General features: G+C 34.8%; 1 protein-coding gene across 1 annotated transcript; it reads left to right on the forward strand.

Moving 5' to 3' along the window:
* The first annotated feature begins 7,799 nt into the window (after positions 1–7,799).
* LOC115963426 (cytochrome P450 CYP72A219-like) lies at positions 7,800–13,972 on the forward strand. Its single transcript, XM_031082422.1, has 4 exons — positions 7,800–8,076; positions 9,356–9,573; positions 10,962–11,206; positions 13,741–13,972. The coding sequence occupies exons 1-4, from the start codon at positions 7,980–7,982 to the stop codon at positions 13,970–13,972; spliced, it is 792 nt and encodes a 263-aa protein (XP_030938282.1). The 5' UTR covers positions 7,800–7,979.
* The last annotated feature ends 7,876 nt before the right edge of the window (positions 13,973–21,848 follow it).

Here is a 21,848-nt window from a genome sequence, read left to right on the forward strand (position 1 = left end):
AAACAAGTTTTCTTGAAGTATTTAAACACATCCTAAATCTACCCAATTACAAGTAAAGTGCATTTTGTCAAAGGATAAGCTAATTACATAAAATCATGATATATGTTCTTAACATGTGAAACACATATGTCCTAACACGTATATTAAAGAGCTCAGAGGTTTTGAAGCAATAGAAGGTTTCTGCTGTAAGTTCATCAATGAGGATTATAGAGTCTAGGGACAAAAGTTTTGTACTAGATCTGAAACTTCTCTTTACTATAGTGGATTGCTTTTCTAGAAGGTTTCCCTCCAAATTTTTTACTGTGAAACTAGTTTGTTTCATTGATTTTCCTAGGTTATCATATCTTCTCTTATTTAATTTTTCGTTGTGCATGATATTGACATGATATTGATGTTTGTTTGTTTTAACAAGATTTATTCAAAATAAATCTAATTAACAACTTGGGTTTAAAAGTTATTAATTCTAAAACTTGTTAGATCCAAACACACATGCACGCTAAACAAGTCTAACTAATTTTATATTTTAAAAACAAGTCAAGACAGTTTAGTTAGTATACATTAACACATGTATTCCTTGTAATGGCCAAATTACACTGTACTTGCACATGTATCAAAAGTAGCAAAGAATATTGCGTGTTGTGTGTGAAAAACCTCGCAAGATTGCATAAGTGTCTACATGTTATGACGATTTGAGATATGAGAAAATCACTTTAACTCATGCACAATCATAACTGCTTGATGGGGACTATCACCTTCGAGGTACATCCTATGACTCCTACATCTCTTATAAGACACGCTTGCAATCATATATAAAGCATTAACAAGACAAGATAGAATTAACAAGTTTTAAACAATATCAACCAGGGGATGGTAACTCACATTATAAAAAGGGTAATCAAGTCAGGCATAAACCCAAATTAGAACCAATTTAAAGGCTCCCAGAAAGGAAGAAGCGTCTTTAGTAAAGACAACCATCTTTCCCACCATATATAGATCTAAACCAAAATTACAGCCTAAATTTTTTCTCATTTTTTGAATTCTTTTTTGTTCACTCTTGACACACACCTTCCCCTAATATTATTTTTCGCAGTTATTTTCTAAAGCTATCATCTTGCAATTTCTTGAATTTTTTTTGACATTCATATTTTCTTAACCTACTTTCTCGTACTTCTCATTTTTTTTTTTTGACTTATTTTCTCACAACATAATCTACTTCTAAGATCACCTCTGGAAAGTTTTTTTTTTTTTTTTTTTTTTTTTGATACACACCTCTGGAAAGTTTTAATTACTCTTAAACTATTTTTTTCAAAATTTTTAAGGGGTTTTAATTTTTTTTTTCTGCATTTACTCTTTTTGTTTTCTATTTTATTTTTGGTTTCTGATTTTTTTGGTTGTATTTATTCTTTGTTCATTGGTTATTTGGAAACAAAAATATGTGTTATGGTTTTACTGGAAGGAATATAATGAGGGTTTATTTAGATTTAAAGTGGGATGATGGATGTCTCTTTATTAGAGAAGTTTGTTACATATTGAGCATATAAACCATTCCTGGAAAACAAAATTATACTTTGTGGAGATCGAGGTATGTATTTTATAACTTGCAAGTTATTTTCCCCTTTAATTTTGATACAAATGTAGCGGACCGCTAAATGCTCTTTTAGTTGCTTTCTGAGCATCATGAAGATTCATATATATGTCTGATTGAACTTGAGGATCCGGTGATGGCTTGATGGAATTCTTGTTTATGGAGAATTGACTCAAATGCAATTTACATTTTAGCCCAAAAAAAAAAATTAACACTCTGACTGACTCATAGAATGCATTGGTTATTTTGTTGACCCTCAAAGTTATTAGTATTGGTATTAACTAATATATCAAATATATTAGGCATCTGGAACAAATGGATTGCCCATTTAATTTTGATGTACAACCTTGTGCTAAATCAATCTTATGTGCTTTTTTTAATTTTTTTTCTTTCTTTCCATACTACAAGTTTTAATTGTTCAGTTAAATGCTATAATAATACTTAAATGTATTAATTAATAGATAGATGGACCCTTCCATAAAAAAAATAAAAAGATTTTAACCAAAAAAATATAAAGTATAAACAAAGAAAAGAGAACACCAAGAATTTACGTGGTTCGATTTAGCCTACGTCCACAGGTGGCAACAACAAGAAATTTCACTAACAAATTTGGAGAATACAAAATGATGTAGAGACATTCTCACAAAACTCAAACCCCAATACAACCAAAATTATTCTCTCTCAAAGACAAAGTTTACTACCTCCATAAAATGTTTGGGATTGAATACAAATTTTGAGGCTAAACCTAAAATAAGTAGAAGATTTCCCTTCTCTGGAATTCTTGCACAACACTCATTAAAGTAGTCTCTCACTATGACCTTTTGCCACACCTTTTTGCATCACCCAACTTGTTAGACTCGCCACACAAATCAAATAAGAGAGCAACATATATATATATATATATATATATATATTTGACTAAGAGAGAATACAAATCATATCTGTACCATTTTTTTTTCTACTAATTTTCCATCATTTTTTTTTTTTTGTCCACCAATTATGATATGTCACAAGTTCACTTTTTTTCCATTTTAAAATTTAGTAATTTTATAAGGAAGGTAAAAAAGAATACATGGTAAGACTTAGTTTTCGATCAATAGAAGAAACCAAAGTCATCAAAGGAGAATATGTTGTTATGCACCAAAAGATTTGCAATTAAAGCATGAATGAAACAAAAGTGACACATCTCCATTGTAGCTTGAATTTAATCAAACCACCTAAAAAAATTCTCCTACACCTCCATCAAAGTCTCTATGGATTATCTCAAATTGCAACCCAAATCAATTCAAAATATGAATATAAGGAAAAATCTAATAATCTTCACCATAATTAAAATTCCACCAAGCAATCTTTCAAACAAGTCAAAGAAAGAATTTCTAAAATTCTCCTACACCTCCATCAAAGTCTCTATGGATTATCTCAAATTGCAACCCAAATCAATTCAAAATATGAATATAAGGAAAAATCTAATAATCTTCACCATAATTAAAATTCCACCAAGCAATCTTTCAAACAAGTCAAAGAAAGAATTTCTAAAATTCTCCTACACCTCCATCAAAGTCTCTATGGATTATCTCAAATTGCAACCCAAATCAATTCAAAATATGAATATAAGGAAAAATCTAATAATCTTCACCATAACTAAAGTTCCACCAAGCAATCTTCCAAAGAAGTCAAAGAAAGAATTTCTCCTTAATCCAAAAATGAAGAATTACAAATTGCACCAAGCTTTTCAAAAATTATCCACAATGAAGAGATTTTGTAGATCACCAAATTTTATCAAAATCCTCCCTACCTTCTAGAGACTTCTCTCAAGCCTTGATTACTTAAGGTTCCAAATCAAAACGAAGCCCAACCAAAAGACCAAAGTGCAAATCATCTCAAGCTACTTCCAAATATGCCAATAGGCGCCAAATGCATCCAAAAATAGTGTCAAAAAAAAAAAAATGCTTGCTTCTATTCAAGGCAAGAGTGACGATACCTGTGGCAATAGCAAATGGGGTCTCTTAAGAAGAACTAATTCTCTAAAACTTGATAACCATATACAAATGTGTAGTGCCAATGTGGAAGACCTTCAAAATAGTGAAAAGAGCAATTTCTAAAATCTTAACCTTTTTTTTTTTTAACACACGAGACAAATCTAGGAGAATATATAGTACAATCCAGTATGAATCTTTTCACAAAATTGGGGTGACCTCATGTAATCATGTTGATATAATTAGCAAAAAGTAAGCATCCATTTTTTTTCCCTTCTCACCCTCTAACTTCTCGACATTTGACATGGAAATAATCTCAAAAAAAAAAATCAATAAGAAATATAAATAAAATATAAGGAGCTCAATGAACACACCATGGTAAGTTTGAAGATGAAAGTTCAATTAGTGTATAAAACACTATGAACGTTTAGACTCCCAATTTACAAATTACCAATTCAAGCTTAATATCAAACAATTAATGTGCGGAATATGAACATAAGCTTAATATAGAATTGATAAACAATCTAAACCAAATAAAATCACATCCACAACAGAAATTAAATGGCAAAGATTAAGGGAAGAGAGATGCAAACACAAGGACAACACACGATGTGTTATCGAAGAGGAAACCAAAGACCTCAGCGTAAAACCTCTCCGCCACCCTTCAATCGGTAAATAATCCATTAAAGAATGTAGTTGGGATACATGAATAGCAGAAGACCCTCCAAGCCTAATCTACCCAGTGTACCTAAGCCCTCCAAGCTCCTACTCCAACGAGGTTACGCCGAACCTATTTCTTCTTTAGCTTACCGGATTTCGCTACTTGACCATAGCATCAACTAATATGAAATTGGTCTCTTCTTAACTGCTTCCTAAAGCACCAAATGGCCTTCTCACAGATATGGTAATGGTGAGAAAAGGTTTTGGTAATGTACCTCTCAAGGATGTAACAATGGATAGGAAGAGAGTAGAGGAATTTGAAGAGTCTCTATGTGAAGATTGTGGATGAATCAATCTTATTTTTCTCTAGGGTTTCTCACTCAAAATTCTTTTTGGAAGCTCTCTATATTTCTTGGGTATAAGGGTCTATATATAGTGGGGTAAGAAAGGAATGCGAAGAGTCAGTTTTTCCCAAACAGGGTGGTCTGGCGACTTGGCCTCGCGACTGAACTAAGTTGCGAGTTCAAGTCGCGAGCTAACGGCCTGGCCAGCCTGGGACTTTTGTCCTATAGTGTAGCAGCTGACATGACTCTTCAACTCCCTTTCATGCTTCACACATGTGCTAGCTTTGGCGGCTTGCCAGTCGCAAGTCAGTCGCGAGTCCTAGCAGCGAGTCTCTGCATCCTTACACAATCTTGAGCATTTCTTCACACTCTCTCACTCACTACCTTTACATGATTCCCACCTAAATACAGGATTACTAATTGCTAAAATACAAGCAAATTTGGCACGAAATAAAGCCAATAAGATGGTTGATAAAATTCAACCTTATAGAAGACAATGTTTTGATTGACCTTAACCAGTTTGGTTTCCTACACTTTAAGAGCTTTTGACCGAAAACATAAAGTAGAAGAAAGCAAGAAAGAACTTAGCTTCCTTTAAGCTTGAAGTGCTTAGTTAGGCTTGGATAGGTCTAGAGATGGAGGCTTGGACAGGTTGAAGATGGTGTTCTTGCAGTACTAGATGAACATTGAAGCGGCCATAGATTGGCGCTAGGCATCATAGTAGAGTAGAGATTCAAGCTCAATGCCGACAACTGTATAGGAAATGAACAATCATGCAAAATTGTGGTTTTTTAAGTTTTAGCTTTATAAGTATTTAAAACTATACATGAGGATCGAATGCATACAAAAAAGATGGTGTACTTAAGAATATATAAACACTAGTGAAGCTTAAATCAAATTTTCAAGACCAACAAGCTCACTTAATGTGATCATGCCCAAAGGCTTTGTGAGTGGGGATTTCCAAGTTGATAGCTTATGATAAACTTGCTGCATGGTCGGATGAGAATGTGGATTGGTGTGCAAGCATGCCAATGCTATCTTTACCACTAAAACCACCTTCTTCTTAGCTTGCCCTGTAGGCAACGCAAGCCGTTGATCCAATACATCTTCTAATAGCACATCATAGGAAGATGATGCAAATGAGGTTGATAGAAATGATGAGATCAAATCACCCAGATGCCTTCCCATAATTACTTCTAATGTGACTATTCCAAAACTATAAACGTCGCACTTTTCACTTACTTCCATTGTGTAAGCATGTTCTGAAAGTAAAAGATCAGAGTTTTACTATTCTTTCACATTGTAGGAGCAAGTTTTTAATAACATTTCTATTCATATAGTAAATTCCTTTGGAATTAGGTGGAGGGGGCAACTAAAGAAATCAAATTCTGCTAAAATTTTGAATGTCAAATAAGAAAAAGGGAATTCTTTTTCTTAGAGAGAGAGAAGGGGTGGGGTTACCTATGTATTATGTCATCTTCAAAAAATTTCCTTGAACGCATGAGTATTATAGGTAGTGCAAGCAAAATTTTGATTTAAACTATTCACCAAATAATTAAATCTAGTTTGAAAGAATTGACCAATTGGAAAATGACGCTGACTTTGTAAAATGTGATTCTTTAATAAGTACAAATTAGTTGGATGTATTTATGCACAATTACTATGTAAAAAAAAAAAAAAATTAAATCTCAACAATTGAAAATAAAAAGAATATTTTATTTATTGTAATAGTGATTATGACCCTAAATAAAGGAGATAACCATATAAATTATCAATGATTAGTGGACAAAGTTTACCTACAAAATTGGTTGTAGCCCAAGGCTACAACCTTACTCAATAAAATAAAGGCGAAAATACACTTTTGGTTCCTACATTTTGGGCCGATTCTCATTTTGGTCTCTATTTTGATTTTACTACTATTCTAGTCCCTAAAAACTAAAAATCAATTCTATTTTGGTCCCTACTATAAACCCACTAACAAAAAAGGCATATGTAGCAAACAAAGTGCTTTGTTGGCAGGCTTTGCAATTAAAAAATAAATAATTGATCCTACGTGTCATTAGCCACACGCCCATGTCATATCCACATTAGCAAAAAAATTCATTAGGCATTTAAATAATGCTATGTTAGCATTTAACTTATTTTTTTTAATTAATTTTTTTAAAAGCCAAAAAACAATAATTAGTTTAAAAAAGGACAAAGTTTAGCTACAAAATTAGTTGTAGCCTTAGGCTACAAACTTACTTAATATCTTTTTATTGGATTTGAATTTTGACAAATCCACCATTGGATTACATCTTCTTCTTATATTCTTCATGCTTGCAAAATTTCAAGAAAATTAAAGATCAATAGCTATGTCATCAATAAATTTTTTAAATTGCAAGTTTTTGTAATTTAAAATTATGAACAAAATATAAACTTATAGATCATGTAGTAAATGATATCCGATTGACAGAAAATTTAATATGTGTATTAAGGGTGTAAAGAACATGCAATTCAACGGTTAGATTTTCAAAATATGTTGTAATATTTATTTTATTGAGTGAGTTTGTAGCCTTAAGCTACAACCAATTTTGTAGCTAAACTTTGTCCTTTAAAAAAAGAAGCTAAAATTAGCTTATTTTTCTCATTTGCATTAGAGACAGACAAGCTTTCTTATTCGAAAAAGAGCTCTAGAAGTTCAGTCGGTGTTCTCTCATCTCTTAATTAAGATATTTCGAAATCGAGAATCATGAGACTCGCCCAACCTAGTAAAGGGGATTTCATCAGTATTTTGTTTAGGGATAAACCCTACTAAGGAAAGGATGAGATATGGCGTTAACTCCACTTGTTGGTATTCGTTGGGACGCATGGTTGGCTAAAAGTTCTAACTGCTCTAGTTGAGACTGCTGCTAGCTTTCCAGCTACTGGAACACTAAAATTCTTTCAATGGAGGTTTAACCACAATTACCAAACTTATGCATCGCACGTATATTAATCCAAACTGTTGAGTTTGGAAACTCTACCTTTCCAAAGTGGAAGCTGATGAGAATGAAAGAAAGATTGGAACGAGTTGGAGTTAGACTAAATCACTGACACACACACATATATATATAAAAGTTTGGACGAAATATTTCAACAATTTTGGTAATTGTGGTTAAACCTCCATTCAAAGACTTAATATATATAACGTCCATTCTTATCTCTTCTTCACTTTCTTCTACCTCTAGCTCTCTCTCTACAAAGAAAAAATAATAATGGAAATTTCTCTGGACAAAGTTGCCACCTCCGTTCTTTTTGTTATAATGACAACGTTGTCATCCATGATTCTGAATTGAGTGTGGTTAAGCCCAAAATATTTAGAGAGGTGCTTGAGAAAGCAAGGTCTTGTAGGCAACCTATAGACTTTTCTTCGGGGACACGAAGGATAGCTCTATGATGTTAAAGCAAGCTTGTTCTAAACCCATAGAACTCTCTGATGATATTGTGCCACGTGTTCTCCCCTTTGAACATCACACAGTGAAGCATTATGGTATGTATGTCTACTGTTAGGTTCTAAAGTGTAGGACTTTATGTATTTAGAACTCTAATTTGTATTGTTGGCAAACCATGATCAAAACAATGTGTTTAGAAGTGTTTAAAGCTAGCTCAAAGTTGTATGTTAATGTAAAGTTGGAATCGAGTGTAAAGCAGAAAGCACTGTGGCTTTCGGCCTGGCTCGATCGATCAAAGCTTAGGCTCGACCGATCGAACGTCAGGCAGATTGCTTTTCTGCAGAATTTTCCAACTCAACCCTAATTGTTTTAAAACGTTTTTTGGGGTTTCTTATTTGTCTTAAGTATAAAAGGCAAACCCTAGTCACGTTTTAGTGTTGCTCATATTGCGGTTTGTGTAAATCTCTTGTGAGATCTAGAGGAGCTTTCCTTTACACAAACTTAGGGTTTTCAAGGAGGAGATATTCTCTACACCTTGATGATCAAAACAGTTGCTGCCATTAAAGCTTAAAGAATACACAAGCGGGGGTGCTTGTAGCTGGTGGAAATCCAAGAAAGAAGGAGTCCGTGGATTCGGAGCTTGCAAGTAGTCATGTCAGTAAGTTCTACTGGTTGGTAGCATTAGGAAGTCGAGCGGGGGTGCTTGTAAGTCCTTTTGTATGAATTTCGATTCTTTATGATAGTGGATTCAAGTTTACCTTGAGGATAGCTAGGTCAAATCCTCCCCAGGGTTTTACCGGTTTGGTTTCCTGGGTGATCATAACGTGTGTTATTTATTTTCCGGTGCTTTGCATGATTTGATCTTTATTATTGTGATAACCTAGACTTGTTTAATTGGACTAAGTAATAACTTGGCTAATTACCTAGGTTTAATCAATTGTTTAAGGGGTCTAAAAACTGTCATCTACAATAAACTTAATTACCTAAAGATTTTGTTGCAGCAAACACAAATTATATCTCACTCATTTCCATAGCAATAAAGTATGTATGGTTGTTTTAAGTCCTGTAACTTCTGTTTAAAAGCTTCCAACTATGAATTAGTTTATGCCCAAAATCTTAAATCTGAACCAGAAAAACTAGACCGATTGATTAAACTATAAACAAGAATCTAAATTGGTAGCAATGGAGCCAAAATTTTCTTAGGTAAAGCTAGTGTTACTACTTCTAGTTTAAACACACAGCTAAAATTATTTTTTGCCAATTAGTAATAGTTAATTAATAAGAAACTCTCACTTGAGATTTGTTGTGAAAATGATATAGACATTATATTTTTTTTAAAATATTGGATTTTCTTCTAACCTTTGTGAACAAATGCAGGCAAGAATTCTTTTACATGGCTTGGCCCAAGACCCCGTATTAACATTATGAGCCCTGAACAAATCAAAGATGTTTTCACCAAGATAGGTGACTTTCAGAAGCCCAAAACAAATCCACTTACTAGATTGCTTGCAATGGGAGTAATAAACTACGAGGGTGAGAAATGGGCTAAACACAGAAAGATTATCAACCCTGCTTTCCATTTAGAGAAGTTGAAGGTTATATATTGCATTTCTTATCTTTTTAAATCCATGTGGAGTCAATAGTTGTGTCCAGATTAGATTATTGTTATCACTTGAGTAAAAAATGTTGTACCTTAGTTTGGAGCAACATGATTTATCTTTAAAGTGATATTGTACAAATCACCAAGTTTAACACAAAAACACTTCTATACTAAACTCCATAGCTAAGTTTCAAATGTCCGTCTAGCACATGTTTGTGATCAAAAAACCTATAGGCACAGTACAATAATCACAATAGGGAATTGTTTGCATTTTCGTTATCAATAATGCTATAGACACAAACTATTTTACAAACTTTTTTACAATCTAATGATATGGTGAGTAATTATTTGTAAGTGAAAAGATGACGTTAGTAATGGACCTAGTCGAGAACCAGTAAGAATTTGCCACATAAAAAATTTGTAAAAATGTTGTGAAATAATTTGTGATTGTAGCAGTACTCATAACTTAAAAGTGACAATATTTTTTGAGATGGGTAGTTAATGGGCGAAGTAGGGTTCAAACTACATACACTAGGCACCACAAAGAATATGATTATTGCTAGATACTACCTTTGATTAATTCATTCAAAGTCATTATAGAAAATACTACCTTTGATCTATTGCTTAAAATATGATTTACCGAAAATATTGTGTGCAAATAAGATTCTAAGTACATTCAAACATCAGTAATGCTAGTATAGCAAATAATATTATATGTCCATTTTCATCTTCTTCTTTTTTATATAAAAAAAAAAAAAAGACTATATGCCCATTCAAACTTTTAAATATGAATAATATCAATTAAATTTAAACTTAGATTCTCGTTTGCTCAAATGGGAAAAGTTTGACTCCTACCTACACCCAAATTTTTTTTTCATAGTATCTTGTTTTAAAAGTAAAGAATAATTATCATAGGGTAGATGCTACAAATTTTTAATTCTATCTCTATAAAAAAATTAACTTAAAAACATCTATAGCAATCAAATTAAAAAAGAAAAAAGAAATAGTCATAAAGCATGTAACTACTTTGAATTCATTATATAAATGAAAGGGTAATTCTTTGTTGGCAATTTGACATATATTACAAACCGCATGTGTATTATAAGCGTAGTTTGGATTCTATCAAAAACAATATAGAGTAATAATATAGACATAACATTTTTTTACTGTTATTGAAGTGGTAAATTGTTAGCAATTTTTCTCTTAAAAAAATGGTTATTGATTGTCATATGGGCTATATATCATTAGTAACTTGTCATTTGCAACAGCTGTGAAAAAATTTGTGCAGAAAGTTCCGTATGGAGATTTGTTGAACAATATAAAGCCAAATAATCTTGTTTCTATTTATTATAGTTTAAACAATTTACATTGTGATAGCTACAGCTTATGTTACCTGCATTTTATCAAAGTTGCATTGATATGATTAGCCAGTGGGAGAGGTTGACCTCTAAAAATGGATCCTGTGAGTTAGACGTATGGCCTTATCTTGAAAACATGTCAAGCGAAGTGATTTCAAGAACAGCATTTGGACGTAGCTATAAAGAAGGAAGAAGAATATTTGAACTTCAAAAAGAGCAAGCACAACTTTTTGTAAAAGTATCACAATTTGTATACTTTCCTGGACTAAGGTAGTGATTAAACATTCAACTTTGAAATTTAGTCAAGTTTGGTTCCTTACCCCCCCCCCCCCCCAAAAAAAAGTCAAATTTGATTTCTATTGAGATATTATTAACCAATTACAATTCAGTTTATTGAAATTCTATTGTATCTATTAAAAAAAAAATTATATATATATATGCTAATTTTTTTATATATATAGGAATGTGCTATTTTTTAATATAAAAAGATTTCAATGAATTTCAACATTTGCTTGGCCCACCTTCCAAATAAAAATTCTCATGCATCTGAAGTCCGATCATTGTTTTAAAAATATGTAAGGTCAAAAAATTGATTTTGGCCCCAATTCCCAGTTTTGCTCGGTTTTTGACAACCCTTTATCTTTGAAGGGAAAAACCATGGGACAAACTCCGAATAATTTCATTATGATAAAATCAATTATAATAATTCTTGTGTATGTCTCTCGGCTAAAGAAAATCTCTTTTATTTTTCTTTGCCTTCACACACACACACACTAATTATCTCTTTCAAAGGTGGCAACACTTTGCTTTCTCCTTTTTATTTTTTTCTCCATGCATAACTCTCTCTTGGCTGTCTTCTTTTTCTCTAAGCTGCTCCCTCTTGTCTGCTATCTCTTATTTTTCTTTCATGTATGGCTTTCTCTTTCTTTGCTCTTGCACATACTCTCTTTGTGTCTTCTCAATGGCGGTAGTACCTTGCTATCTGCTTCCTCCTGTGTTCCTCCCAAGCAAAAATCCCCTTTCTCTCTCTTGGTTTCACACTCTGTTTTCCCTCTCCCCATAGGGAGGACCCTTGGGCCAAAGATATCAAATTCTTTGTAGCATAGTTTATTTATAAGACTCTTTTGCTATTCTCTCTTAGACTAGGAATACATTACCGCTTTAACAGGAATAGACTTTCTTCCTCACCAAGAATAGTCTTTCCTTCTACAACAAGGAAACCTAATGTTAAGACATATGTGATTCACTTGTTAGGAACATATGTCACTATTTTATATAATTGGCTAATCTTTTGATAAAACGCACTTTACTTGTAATTGTGTAGATCTAGGTTTTTTTAATACTTCAAGAAATAAGGTTTCAAGTTCAAGTATTGAAGTCATTCAAGTCTGTTCAAGAAACAGGCTGAATTGTGCAAATTCATTAAAACTCAACTGCTGGCTCGACCGTTGCATCTATCGAGCTTAGGAAAGCTATTTCAGCCCATGTGCTCGACAGCTGCTCGACGCCTCCTATCTGTCGAGGTTTAAGAAAGAAACAAAAATTCTGATATGTTTTCTTGGAATCCGTGAATATGTCTTTGGGCCTTCTTTTCTCCTAACCTTAGACATATAAAATGATTATTTTAAGGGCCGTCAAAGTGTTCACAAGTTGCACAAGTATTAAGCAAAGTTTGTTCAAGCAAATTGTGATCGGAGACAGAATTTACCTTAGTTCATCGTTCTTGAAGAAGTTGTTGTGTTTGTGCACCGTAGGGTTTTGTGACCAAGCATCTTCTTGATCTTCATTGTTGGGATGAACTAAGGAACTTTGCAGCCAACAACCTTCTCTAGTTGGTGATTGAAGTCACATACTGGAAACTGCGCAATTGGTTAGTCATGTACTTGGTAGCTGTGCATTGAAAGGAAAAATTGTCACTACAGAACAAGTCCAATTAGGTATTGGATTAAGGTTTCAACTGTAAGTTGGTATAAGGTACTGGGATTCATTTACTTGTAACCACTTTTTGTGATAATAGTGGAATTTTGGGAGTGGTGACCTGAAAATCACCCGGTGAGGTTTTTGCCGTTAGGTTTTCCCCATTCGTAAACAAATCATCGTGTCAAATTTATTTTCCGCTGTATACTTAGTTTATTGGTGATTTGTTTGTGCTACCACGCGTTTGCATTTTAATTAACTTAATTAATTTACATAGCTAAATTAATTGGTTAATTTATCACAAGGGGTCAATTTGTTTTTGGCCTATCAAGTGGTATCAGAGCAGGCACACTCTAATTAGGGTTAATCTTTGTTGTGTTGATCTATTGACCCCTGTTTTTCATGGATAGAAGACAGTCTTTAATCATACCTCCTTTATTTGATGGCACTAACTATACATATTAGAAAGTACACATGAGAGCTTTCTTGCAATCCTTAGATGAGAAAGTGTGGCAAGCTTTTGAGATAGGCTGGACCAAGCCGAAGGAAGCGCCAGCTGATTGGGATGATGCCAAGATCAAGGTGGCAAACTTCAACAATAGGGCATTGAATGCTTTATTTAGTGTGGTCACCAATTAGGAGTTTAAGAAGATATCCTCAACTGAAACTGCCAAGGAGGCTTGGACCATTCTCCAGACAACCTATAAGGGAACCAAGGTTGTCAAGGATTCGAAGCTACAGAGGCTCACTACAAGCTTTGAAGAGATTAAGATGGTGGAGGATGAGTCGTTTGATGAATTCTATACCAAGCTCAAAGACATAGTGAACTCAGCATTCAATCTTGGGGAAACCATTCCTGAACCTAAGATTATGAGAAAGGTATTCAGATTTCTGCCCGAGAGATTCCATGCCAAGATCATGATGATAGAAGAATCAAAGGATATTGACAAAATTCCTTTGACTGAGCTAGTTGGTAATCTGCAGACCTACAAGCTAGGGTTGACTAGGATTGGCAAGACAGGTAAAGGCAAGAGCATGGCTTTAAAGGCCAAGAGCAGTGAGATAGATGATTCTTCAAATGATGAAGATTCTAAGATGAAGTCTTACATCACTAGATAGTTCAAAAAGTTTATGAAGAATGCTAATGGAAAGGGCTTCGACAAGGACCATAGACAATCCAGTTCTTCTCAATTCAAGAGCCAAGATAAAGGGAAGAAGGATGTAAAGGATGGCGGTCAGTACACTGTTCCTATAGGACCTAAGTGCTTTAGGTGTCAAGGATTCGGTCACATGAAACAGGAGTGTCCTACATATCTCAAGAGCATTGGGAAGTGCAAGGCACTTGCTGCTACTTTAAGCGACACCGAGCCTGAGGATGATTCCGACAATAAGGATGATGGAATCTTGAATGCCTTCACTGCCACTATCAATCCTACTAATGGGATTGTTGAAGATGTGGTTGAAGAAGAGGAATTGGTGGAGTCCAAGTTTGGAAAGATGGATGATCAAGATGATATCTATACAACCTATGAGAAATTATACAAGATTTCTGAAAAACATGAAAAAATTTATAGGCTAACCACCAAGAAGCTCAGTGATGTTGAACTTGATCGTGAAGAGCTTTCCATAAAGTTTGATGAGGCTAATCAGACTATTGGAGCACTAAGGTTCAAGAACAATTTCTTGGCTGAGAAGACTAAGAAGCTTGAAGCAAACCTGTTTCAAGTTAGAGTTCAATTAGAGAGGACTTCAAGTGCAAAACTTGATAAAATGCTCAGTCTTCAAAAATCTATTTCTGATCGAATAGGTTTAGGATATGGTTTCTCTTCCTTTAATATTGCTTCAACTAGTACTACTGTTTTTGTTCCTCCTAGCAATAATGTTGAAATTGAGAACAATGATGTTAAAACTGATTTAGCTAGTGAGAACTTAGACAAAGGCAAATCTATCTTAGGAGCACCCCTTAAGTAAGATAAGGAAACTATAAGCCCTAGGGCTAAGAAGGCTAACTCTTAAAAGCCAAAACAAAAGAAGCAGCATCTCTGTCATCATTATGGAGTTGCCAATCATACTCGATCAAATTGCTATAAGTGGATAGCCACTCAACAAAGCAACGGCATGATAGCATCTAGGAACCAGAATCAGCATCAATCCTCTCTTTCTCCCCTTGGAAATCTTCTCAAAACCCTCATGTTCCTTTCGAACTTGACTGGTTTCAATTCTTCCCCCTCACTGCCGGTTCAAGAGTTTAATCAAAGGAAAGGTTCTTCCAAGGTGTGGAAGAAAAAGGACTCAAAGTGATTTTATCACTTTTCTCTTTCTTTCTTCTTGTTTTTGTGTGTGCATTACTTGTGTGTTTTGCTTTCAAGTTTTGAGTCAATCTAGTTTTTATGCTTTGCTTTGTTTAACATGTTTTTGTTTGGTTAATTTTTAGTTTTTCTTTGTTTTGTTTTTCATGTTAAAAAAAAATTGAAAAATCAGAAAAATACAAAAACAGTGTGTGTTTGTATACATTGGTACTTGTGTACCTTGGATGGCCATTGGAACAAAGTTTTCTAAACTTTGTATCTCCTGTAGCTTAGATGAGCATCTTTATGAACAACTAAGCTAGTGAGCTTTATGGCTCTTATTTGTGATGAGTAAGATTAAGTTATCTCTTGTACTTAACACTCGTATCACTCTTTTTGAAGGGAAGGATTAGAAAATCCTACAAAAAAGGTATAAATAACCATCTCACCACTATTGCCCGCCAATCATGAAATGACATATGTATGCTTCGGCATAGCAAAAGTGCAATGTCAATGACATTTGTGTGCTTCAGCATAGCAAAATTGGAATGTCAAAAGCTTAACATAATTGGGTTTTTCTTCTCTATCTCTTATATGCCCATACATGATTTGCTTAAAAGAAAAATATAAAGCAAAAAGATCAAAATGCTTTAAATATGATTGCAAGCGTGTATTCTAGAGATGTGGGAGTTATAGGATGTACCTCGAAGGTGATAGTCTCCATCAAATAGTTATGATTGTGTGTGAGTTAAAATGATTCTCTCATATCTCAAATCGTCATAACATGTATACACTTATGTAATCTTGTGATGTTTTTCACACACAACACCCAATATTATTTGCTACTCTTAATATATGTGTAGGTACAATGTGATTTGGCCATCACAAGGTTTTACATGTGTTAATGTATGCTCACTAAACTGTCTTGACTTATTTTTGAAATATAAAATTGGTTAGACTTGTTTAGTGTGTGTGTGTATCTTTGAGATCCATTGCTTAAAATTGCTGTTGAGAGATGATTTTGAGAGGTTAATATGGTGTTTGGATTATTGGTTGAGTTGCATGCTTGATTGCATTCATGTCTGTGTTTTCCTCTTCTCGAAAAACTGTTTTTAAAAGCTAGCTCAACACCTCCTCGACACCTTCTTGACACCTGGCTATCTGTCGAGCTTCCAAGCTTTTTCTTATCACAATCTCAACACCTCCTCGACACCTGGTGGGTCAATTGAGAAAGTTCTTGTCCCCTCAATAGCTTCTCGACACCTAGTGGATCGATCAAGCCTCATCTCTTGTGTCTGATGTTTTTGTACCTCGACACTTTCTCGACACCTGTATCTGTCGACAGCCAAATCCTCGACACTTGGCTCGACACCTCTCAACACCTTCATATGTCGAGCTTTACTGAGGTTCTATATATTCTCCTCGTGCGATCCGAACCTCATTTCCCTCGATCTCTCTCTCGATAGCTTCATGTTCTCTCATCCCAAACACTCTAATCTCACTCCCTATCTTCTCCCTAAGGTTTCTTCAAGCTTTTTCAAGATTTTCTTCACTTGGTAAGCTTTTAATCTCTTTGGTGTGCTGTCACATGTAACCAAAAATAAAACCTATACTCCTAAAAATATATGTAGTAGTGCGAGTAAGGATCGTTCTCACAGAGAGTATCTAGCCTAGTTTTATGCTACGTGAACAAGGAGGGGGGGTTTGAGTATAATGAAAACAATTTTAAGAAAAACAGATAAGGAACAATTCAAATTAAAATATCGAAATCAATCAAGAGAACAAACCTTGGTCCAAGTCAACATCCACCATCGGAATATTACAACTGATCATCAATGCAAGTATATATATCAATTCAGACTTTGAATATTCACCGTTGGAACTATTTTCCTATCTCTCCTTAGTTGTAGTTCATTAGAAAACAAGTAATCTAATAAACCCTGACTACTAAACAACCCAAGACAAGCGCTAAAGGTTTAATCTAGTAGCAGCCTTGAGAATTAGAGAGATCAATGAAACTAAACAACACAAATACAAGTGGTTGCATTTAATTTAGTCAAGCATTCTTCCGAAGATCTAATAATTTCTGACGCAGCAAATCATTAAATCTTGGTTGCTTCACAAGTTAGAGAGATCAAACAATTACTGATTTGATATCTAACCTAACAGTAGATTGCAATGAATAATAAACTAGCAGACCTCCTAGTAATTAAATGAGACAATCATGAAAATAGGCACAAAAGAACATCCGATATTCAAAGCATAAATCGAACAATAAGAACAAATTAGATCTCATAGTTTTATTGATTCCGAGGTTTCAGTTTCCTTCGACCAAGTATAAAAGTTTTAGCCACGCAGGGCCATGATGAAAACTCTAAGGAAGAAATTAGAGAAGAGGGGAGAGAGAGGCGTGTGTGTCTAATTTTGATTTCTCCTCCCCCTTTTACACGTTAATTCCCCCCTTTCCCAAGCCTACAAAATCTCCTAAAAATATTCTCAATAATAATATCCAAATCTAACTAATTAAGGAAAAATATTAAAAATAAAACAAAGCCCTAATACAACTAGGAAAGTGGTGTTTTTCAACTGGAAATTTCGTGCATCAGACCTGGAGGCTTCCACAAATAAACCACATCAGATACGCGTATTAGAATTTCAGGCAAACGAACATTCCAGAATGTCAGCAGTGCAGGTGCAACAACTTCAAGCCCGTATCTCTCAAAACTCAAAACATGAAAGTTTTAGAGCTTTGTCTTGGCGTTCCATATCATCTTGAATCATCTCAATTGGAGCTTGTATGAGAGAGTTATTCCCAGATTACGAAGTGATGTCAAAGCTGTCCAGAATTGCCCAATTAGCTACATTTTGCACTTAACTCCTCCATTTGCATCCTAAATTAAAATATAAAAATAATGAGTACATTTAGGCACCAAATAAATATAAAAGACTAAACATTAAGGGAGAAAAATATGACAATTTGCATTCTTATCACTCTCATTCTTCATGCATTTCATATTTTGAAACCTAGATTTTGGGGATTTTGAAAATTTTTGGGGTTTTTCAAAATTGATGAGTGTTTGTTGAAATTGTGGGATAGGTTTTTGCTTAAATGAGTTTAAGATCTCATTGATTGCATCACATTAGCATAATAACAGTAATATCATGCATTTTAGATGTGTGCAATTGATTGTGTGCTGGTAGGATTAGATTGGGGTGAGCCCATGATGCAATTTCTTTTGGATATCACATGTTCATGCATTCCCTATGCATACGTACTCTCTTTTCAATATACTTGTTATATTTAAATTTTTTTTGGAGTTTTTCTAATTGTCTCTTTTTCTCTCCCTCTCTTTCTGTTTACGTTAGTCGTGTCTATGGCACCTAATTGTAAATCTACTCCGGCTCAGAACCCTCTTCGTTTCGAAACCTCTTCATCTTCTGATTTTTCTCCTATCTCTCTTCGGTTTCGTGATGATGATGCCCACAAGGCATTCTCGGAGAACTTTTCTAGACGCGGCATTCATTCGGAACACCAAGTCATTCTGGTGAACTTCGCCGACACCGACCTTCTCGATGTCATTCATAGTTGGGGATGGGAGTCGCTATGTGACATCTCGGTCACTTGTCCTCTCGTGCTTATTCCAGAGTTTTACTCTAACACGCACGGGATTGATCGTTCAATACCGTTTTTCTTCACTTGCGTTAGAGGTACGCGCATTCCTGTCACACCGCAGCTTGTTGCGGATGTGCTTCGAGTTCCTAGGGTAGAGTTCCCTAACTACCTTGGTTGTAAGCGTCTGCGAACTGTGTCCAAGGATGAGCTCAAATACGCTTTTTGTGAGCGTCCTTCCGAGTGGGGTGAGTGCTAGTTCACTTACTATTCGGGCTTTGCAAAAGGCGCTCGGTTTTTAAACATGGTGATGACCTTTGTACTCTATCCTCTCTCTCATTATAACTCCATTACAGAGCCTCGTGCTCAGTTTTTATTATCCCTCCTTAAGCATCTTACTATTGATTTCCCTTCTCATTTTATTATTTCCATTATAGATGTTCATCTGGATTCGGCGTCCCATGATAAGTTCATCTTTCCTTCCGCTATCACAAGGATTTTACGCCATTTTTCCATCCCTTTTCCTATGTCCGACCACTTCACTCATATTTGTGCCATAGACTATGCTATCGTTAAACGTAGCGAGGTGCAGTTCAGGTCGCGACACACGGATTTAGCAGCTCCCACCCATCCGGCATAACTTCAGCGCATGGATGCTCGCCTAGATACACTCTCTACAAAGTTGTATTAGGTGAACATCTGTGTTGGCCGCATTGCTAGATGCCAGGTCATCATGGGCGGTTTTGCTCCTGAGGCTTCTCCTCCACCTCCTCTAGTGGCTTCTAATTCTGATTCTAAGGATAAGGATGATGATGATGGTGATGACGATAATGCTTCTGATGATAATGATGGAGATACTAGCTCTATCGATGAGATGTCTACTTGACACTCTTATCCTTTGTCACTCGTGACAAAAAGGGGAAGTAATTTTGGTATATAAGAGTAGTCATACTTGGGGAGAGAGTTAGTATAGGACATACTTTTGTTAGGGGGAGTGTTGATATCTTAAGGGATGTAGTGAGGATTTTATGTATCTTTTTCTTTTCTTTCTTTTATAGATACATTGTTCTTGTACCTTAGGTCTTGTGACCTTTTATTGACATACATTATACTTATTCTTCTCTATATATGGATGTATGTTTTTCTTTCACCTACCCTTACATGTGTTGTTTCTTTTCTATCTTTATACACATGTTTTTTATTAAATGTATGCTATCTACTATTTCTGTTTCACACAAAGATGCCTTGATGAGTTTTGTTTAAAGTGTTTCAGAAATACAAGTTGTCAAAGTCTTCTTGCCATAAACTCTCTTCTTGCAAAGTTTTTCAAGAGTTTGTGTTAAGATAGATTTTATTGTATTCAACAAGTAAATATAAGTTGAGTGATTTATGACTTCTCTCATATGTTCATTTGTTTGTTGTGGTTTTGTCACGGATTGCCAAAAGGGGAGATTATTAGGACATATGTGATTCACTTGTTAAGAACATATGTCACTATTTTATGTAATTGGCTAATTTTTTGACAAAATGCACTTTACTTGTAATTGGGTAGATCTAGGTATTTTTAATACTTCAAGAAACAAGGTTTCAAGATCAAGTATTGAAGTCATTCAAGTCTGTTCAAGAAACAAGTTGGTTCAAGAAACAAGCTGAATAGTGCAAATTCATTAAAGCTCGATAGCTGGCTTGCAGCTGCATCGATAGCTGCTCGACACCTCCTATCTGTCGAGGTTTAAGAAAGAAACAGAAATTTTGATCTATTTTCTTAGAATCCGTGAATGTGTCTTTGGGCCTTCTTTTCTCCTAACCCTAGACATGTAAAAGGATTATTTTAAGGGCCGTCAAAGTGTTCACAAGTTGCACAATTGAGCAAAATTTGTTCAAGCAAATTGTGACTGGAGACAAAATTTGTCTTAGTTCATCGTTCTTGAAGAATTTGCTGTGTTTACGCACCGTAGGGTTTTGTGACCAAGCATCTTCTTGATCTTCATCATTAGGATGAACTGAAAAATTTTGCAGCCAACAACCTTCTCTAGTTGGTGATTGAAGTCGTGTATTGGGATCCGCACAATTGGTTAGTCACGTACTTAGGAGCTGTGCATTGAAAGGAGAAATTGTCACTACAGAACAAGTTCAATTGGGTATTGGGGTAAGGGTTCAACTGTAGGTTGGTATAAGGTACTAGGATTCATTTACTTGTAATTGCTTGTTGTGATAATAATTGAATTTTGGGAGTGGTGACCTGAAAATCACCCGATGGGGTTTTTGCCATTAGGTTTTCCTCATTCATAAACAAATCACTGTGTCAAATTTATTTTCTGCATACTTAGTTTATTGGTGATTTGTTTGTGCTACCACGCGTTTGCGCGTTAATTAACTTAATTAATTTACTTGGCTAAATTAATTTGTTAATTTATCACAAGGAGTCAATTCGTTTTTGGCCTATCACCTAAATTAATTTTCCCTTCTTCAATTAGGAAACCTAATTGACTTTCCAAGTCACAATTGGAATTTGAGGCAATTTCCCAACAATCTCCACCTTCACTCAAATTCCACCAGTTGTCCTTAACTATCTTCTTTCCTCTTGGGATAGCTCCTACCTTAATCAAGTAGTCCTCTTTTCATCTTAGAATAGCTCCACCTTAATCAAAGTAATCCCTTCTCTTACATCTTAATTCACATAAAGAGCCATCCACTAAATCAACCAAGCTCTAATACCACTGTTGGTCTTTTCTTTCACAGCATTGTGCGCAATTGATCTTAATAGAATTAATCAAATAGCTCCCAATACCTGTTTATCAAGAAGGTTCCATTCTTCATCCTTCATAGTATCAGGTTTCTTCCCCAAAAGAGGCAGATGCAACTTCTTCCCATAGAGATAATCTTTAATCTGCATCCTCCAATATCCAAAATATGTTCCATCAAACAATCCCCGTAGATGAACTTACAAAAAATTCATTCTACCGCTTCAGAACCTCTGAACTCTTCAATATATAAACACCACCCTTTTTGTACGAATCCCAATACGTGACTAACCAATGATGCACGATTCTTAGTACGTGACTAACACACCAACTTGAAGAAGATGTTGGCTGCA

Source organism: Quercus lobata, chromosome 10 (genome assembly GCF_001633185.2).
Source record: "Quercus lobata isolate SW786 chromosome 10, ValleyOak3.0 Primary Assembly, whole genome shotgun sequence".
Taxonomy (NCBI): domain Eukaryota; kingdom Viridiplantae; phylum Streptophyta; class Magnoliopsida; order Fagales; family Fagaceae; genus Quercus; species Quercus lobata.